We start from the raw sequence: 4,834 nt of genomic DNA on the forward strand, positions 1-4,834 counted from the left end.
ACTTGACCCACAGCAACTGTGGTTCTCTGGGATGTCGCAGTCCATGTGGCTCCCCCAACCCAGCCTCCATTTGGAGACCTTGGCAACACGGGATTTGAATTGTGAAGGAACTGGGGGAGGTCTGTCCACCCCGCCTTTCTGCCCTCTTGTGGGAGCATGAGAAGGCACAGGGGGCATGTGTGGCCTGAACAGATACCGCTATCACACTCAGTGGTGGATTAGCCACTGGGCCAACAGGACCGAGGCCCAGGGACCCCAGCCAATTGGGGAGCCCTGGAAAAATGGGTACGCCCTGACCTGCTTCACCCGCCTGGCGCTCCTGTTGGGGAGGGGTTGGGGTGCTGGGGATTGTCCCTCTGTACCTGCCGGCCACTCCTGCCAGGAAGCCGGGGTCGGGGTCCTGAGGCCAGTGTTCCTGTTGGGGATCAGGGGAAACCCCTATGCCCTAACCCCACTGCCCGGCAGGAGTGGGGGTGGGTGGGGAGGGGCCCTCACTCAGATCTCAGGCCTGTAGCTATCACCTTTTTCTGGGAGGGAAATCACGCTCCTCTCTCTCCACATCAGGGCTTTTGGCTGTAATTTCCTCTTGAAACTCACTGTGATCAATTTAGCAAGGCATAGTTCAGCACTTGATGTCCTGTCTCTGCCGGGGCTATGACAGGATGATCCTGCGCCCAGCCAAGCTTCATAAAGGAAAGGATTTATTCAGAACGAAAACATGAAAAGAAAGCCTGCTTGTCTTAGCATGTGTCACCCACCTTCTGCAAGGAGCCCCTGGCAGGGGTTCATCCCTCAACCTTCCAGCAGAGTCTGACCCCTTGGCTAAAGTCTCATGTCACTGCTTGGACAAAGTGAGAATAACCCCCCCGACCCCGCTATCATAGGTTGCCCACTTTATACAATTCTCCAAACTTATCTGCTGGGCCTCTTAAACCCAGTCCAAACCAGCATATACAATTCCCCCAGGGGCTGGCACTTCTGCTGCCTTGGTGACCCATCTACCCATCTGTGGTAAGTGCTGTTAGCTCCTGCTGGTTCATCCATCCCACCCACCCCTCCATGTCACTGCATTGCTTTGTGTCCTTTCAAGAAAGAAATTAACCCTTTCCAACCCAGCAGGTAACACACAACGAAAGGGGAAACTGAATCAGGCCCTTGAAAATATATTCATGAAAATGAATGAGACGTTTCCCAGTTTTGCACAACAGCTGTTCAGAAACACCCCTGGCTGATGTGCATCAGGCTCATGAACCCCCCCCCCCCCTACAGTGGGATCTGCAGTGCCCACACCATCTCAAAGAGTCACCGTTGCTGTAGAGTAAGTGACTTTTTCAGCCACTACCAGATGGGGTTATACTGGGACAGCCGAAAAAATTCCACTCCTTCCTTCCCTCATGCTGCCCTCTTGATGCACCTGGCCTCAGGGCAGAAGGATGCGAGAGGCAGGTTGCACTGGGGGAAGAGTGAGGAAGCCCCGTATGCTCCCTGCTTTCTCCTTCCCTGAGCCTATTTCTTAAGTTCCTAGCAGTAGGTCTCCTGCTTCGCTCGCTGTAGTTATTTTCCTTTACTCTCCAGGGCACAGCCCTCGGGTGCAGTGGGCAGCTGAAGGATGCAGAACAGTAACTCCTCTTTGCTTATCGAACCCTCTCTCACCAACTGTTCCGGTAAGTCACACCCGCTGCTGGGGGAGCCTGCGCCAACAGCCCTTGCGCCTGCTCCAGTGAGCTACGAAATAGGCCTGTCCTCAATCATGTGCACTATCGAACAGGGTCATGGTCTCTCCCGCCCCACCCTAGCCCATGCTGTTCAGTTTGACAGCTGGACTGAAATGGGTGACAATAAAAGAGGCCGAAGAGATGAGTTTATTTGCAGCAGTTACACTGACAAACAGCACCCAGCAACCCAGCTGCTATTTACAGTTCTGACATTAATATTTTTCACAGTAACGACTAGTAACGTTATGAATGTCAGACATCAATAATGAGCAAGCAGGAAAGGTTTCACGGTCATGTCTCACAGAGTGAACCACATGGAGTAAATCAGACGTGCTGGAACTAGGGGTGCTACCGCACCCCCTGGCGTGAAGGGGTTTCCAGCATGTACAGGGGGTTACAGTTTGATTCAATGGCCTTTAATACCACCACTATAGAAATTGTTCCAGCACTGCTGGAGTGAACTGTGAAAGGCCTGGAATGGTCACAGGTGTGTTCAAATCAGTATCAGCTGCTACACAGGCATGCTAAGTGCAAGCAATGCCGGGAAATCCCATAGTTATGAGACTTCGTTGTTGGTTTCAGGAATCTCAGGGGCTGGGCCCCTCGCTCTCTCCGTCTCGCCGCTCCCCGGCTCCTTTCCCTCCGTGGCCAGGCTTCCTTCTCCGGCCTTCACCCCCTGGCAGACGCTGATGGGAAGGGCTCTCCCTTCGGCAGCTGGCAGGGCCAGATGTGGCGCCGCGATGCAGAGCTGCCCATCCTGGGACAAAAAGAAAAGGAGTACTTGTGGCACCTTAGAGACTAACAAATTTATTAGAGCATAAGCTTTCGTGAGCTACAGCTCACTTCATCGGATGCATTTGGTGGAAAAAACAGAGGAGAGATTTACATACACACACACAGAGAACATGAAACCATGCATCCGATGAAGTGAGCTGTAGCTCACGAAAGCTTATGCTCTAATAAATTGGTTAGTCTCTAAGGTGCCACAAGTCCTCCTTTTCTTTTTGCGGATACAGACTAACACGGCTGCTACTCGGAAACCTGTCATCCTGGGACAGGGAGCAGAGCAGGGCCTGCACGTTCACGGCTTCCGGCAGGAGAGTTTCTCTGCGGATCTCTCGGTACTCGTGGGAGCAGGCTCCAGCCTCCCCGTCACCGTCAGCTTCCTCCCGGCCCGTCTCACCATCAGCTCAGCTGGGGAGAAGCTGCTCACGTCCATGGAGACCTGGTACTTCTCCTTCCCCGGCGCCTGGGAGCCGGGCTCCTCCCCAGCACCCTCGGCCAGGGCCCGGCGGCTCCGCCTTGGCGCCGCCCTCCCCTGGCCGCCCCCGCGGAGAAGGGGAGACGCCGGAAGGAGGGAGTGTCTCATTCGCTCCATCTCCTCCAGGTGCCTCTGCGTGTCCCGCACCAGCTGCTCCAAGCGGCTGTGGGGACCCGCCCCGGGAGGCTGGAGCCGGGGGCGCTGCTGCGAAGCCACGCTCGGAGCGGCAGCATCGGGCCGGGGCCGGGGCCGGGGCCGCTGGTCCGAGTTCAGCTGCCGAGACGCTGCTGCTGGAGCCGCCTCCGCCTGGCTCCCTGCCCGGCTGCTGCTGCCTGGCTCCGGCGGCCCCAGCGCCGCCTTTCGTCCCGCGCCGGGCGCTCCGGGAACCGGCCCGCGCCTGCTGGGGGCGGGGCCTGGCGCTGCTGGGGGCGGGGCCTGGCGCTGCTGGGGGCGGGGCGAGCAGCTTCTGGCCGCCGCCCGCGGGCGGAGCTGCCGGGCTGGGCTTTGCTGGATCCTTCCCGCTGCCGCTGTGCAGGGAGGGAGGCGGGGGGCGGGTCTCAGCGCCGGGGCAGAGGCTGGAGCCGGGGCGCGGGGGGTCTCACGGCAGGTGGCGGGGGGCAGAGGCTGGAGCCGGGGCGGGGGGGGGTCTCACGGCAGGGGGCGGGGGGGCAGAGGCTGGAGCCGGAGTGGGGGGGGTCTCACGGCAGGGGGCGGGGGCTGGAGCCGGGGCGGGGGGGTCTCACGGCAGGGGGCGGGGGGCAGAGGCTGGAGCCGGGGCGGGGGGGGGGTCTCACGGCAGGGGGCGGGGGGCAGAGGCTGGAGCCGGGGCAGGGGGGTGTCTCACGGCAGGTGGCGGGGGCTGGAGCCGGGGCGGGGGGGGGGTCTCACGGCAGGTGGCGGAGGGCAGAGGCTGAAGCCAGGGCGGGGGGTCTCACGGCAGGGGGTGGGGGGGCAGAGGCTGGAGCCGGAGTGGGGGGGGTCTCACGGTAGGTGGCGGGGGGCAGAGGCTGGAGCCGGGGCGGGGGTCTCACGCTAGTGGCGGGGGGCAGAGGCTGGAGCCGGGGCAGGGGGGTGTCTCACGGCAGGGGGCGGGGGCTGGAGCCAGGGCGGGGGGGGTCTCACGGCAGGGGGCGGGGGGGCAGAGGCTGGAGCCGGGGCAGGGGAGTGTCTCACGGGAGGTGGCGGGGGCTGGAGCCGGAGTGGGGGGGGTCTCATGGTAGGTGGCGGGGGGCAGAGGCTGAAGCCGGGGGTCTCACGGCAGGTGGCGTCTCACGGCAGGTGGCGGGGGGCAGAGGCTGGAGCCGGGGGTCTCACGGCAGGTGGCGGGGGGCAGAGGCTGGAGCCGGGGCAGGGGGGTCTCACGGCAGGTGGCGGGGGGCAGAGGCTGAAGCCGGGGGTCTCACGGCAGGTGGCGGGGGGCAGAGGCTGGAGCCGGGGCAGGGGGGTCTCACGGCAGGTGGCGGGGGGCAGAGGCTGGAGCCGGGGGTCTCACGGCAGGTGGTGGGGGGCAGAGGCTGGAGCCGGGGCGGGGGCGGCGGGTTGTTGCATATGTAGTTGCGTTTCAGGAATTGTCAGGGTTTAACTAACGCTCCCCCCCGGGATTGATGGGGATGGAGGGGACCCATCCCACGAACCGCACTCACAGGAGAGATCGGAGTGACTCCCATGGGGCTGCTGGTGTGAACAGGTTGGGGACGCCGCCCGGGTTTGGGACTGGAGGCGAGTCTCTGTTGTTGTTGATTACACGTGCGCTGTGGGGGTGTTGCCAATCTCAGGTGTCTGTGCCACAAATCAACTGACCCCCCCGCCCCGACACCGGCCGGGGAACGGTCACCTCGGCGCTACATCAGGCCCAGTA

At 62.1% G+C, this 4,834-nt stretch overlaps 1 protein-coding gene across 1 annotated transcript; it reads right to left on the reverse strand.

Moving 5' to 3' along the window:
- Nucleotides 1-1,842: 1,842 nt before the first annotated feature.
- LOC119852244 (heat shock protein 30C-like) lies at nt 1,843-3,224 on the reverse strand. Its single transcript, XM_043507234.1, is given in 5 exon segments — nt 1,843-2,191; nt 2,256-2,472; nt 2,765-2,862; nt 2,865-3,158; nt 3,161-3,224. Coding segments are annotated over 4 exon segments (642 nt in total). The 5' UTR covers nt 3,210-3,224; the 3' UTR covers nt 1,843-2,191; nt 2,256-2,271.
- Nucleotides 3,225-4,834: the final 1,610 nt, after the last annotated feature.

The sequence above is a fragment of the Dermochelys coriacea genome, chromosome 2 (genome assembly GCF_009764565.3).
Source record: "Dermochelys coriacea isolate rDerCor1 chromosome 2, rDerCor1.pri.v4, whole genome shotgun sequence".
Taxonomy (NCBI): Eukaryota; Metazoa; Chordata; order Testudines; family Dermochelyidae; genus Dermochelys; species Dermochelys coriacea.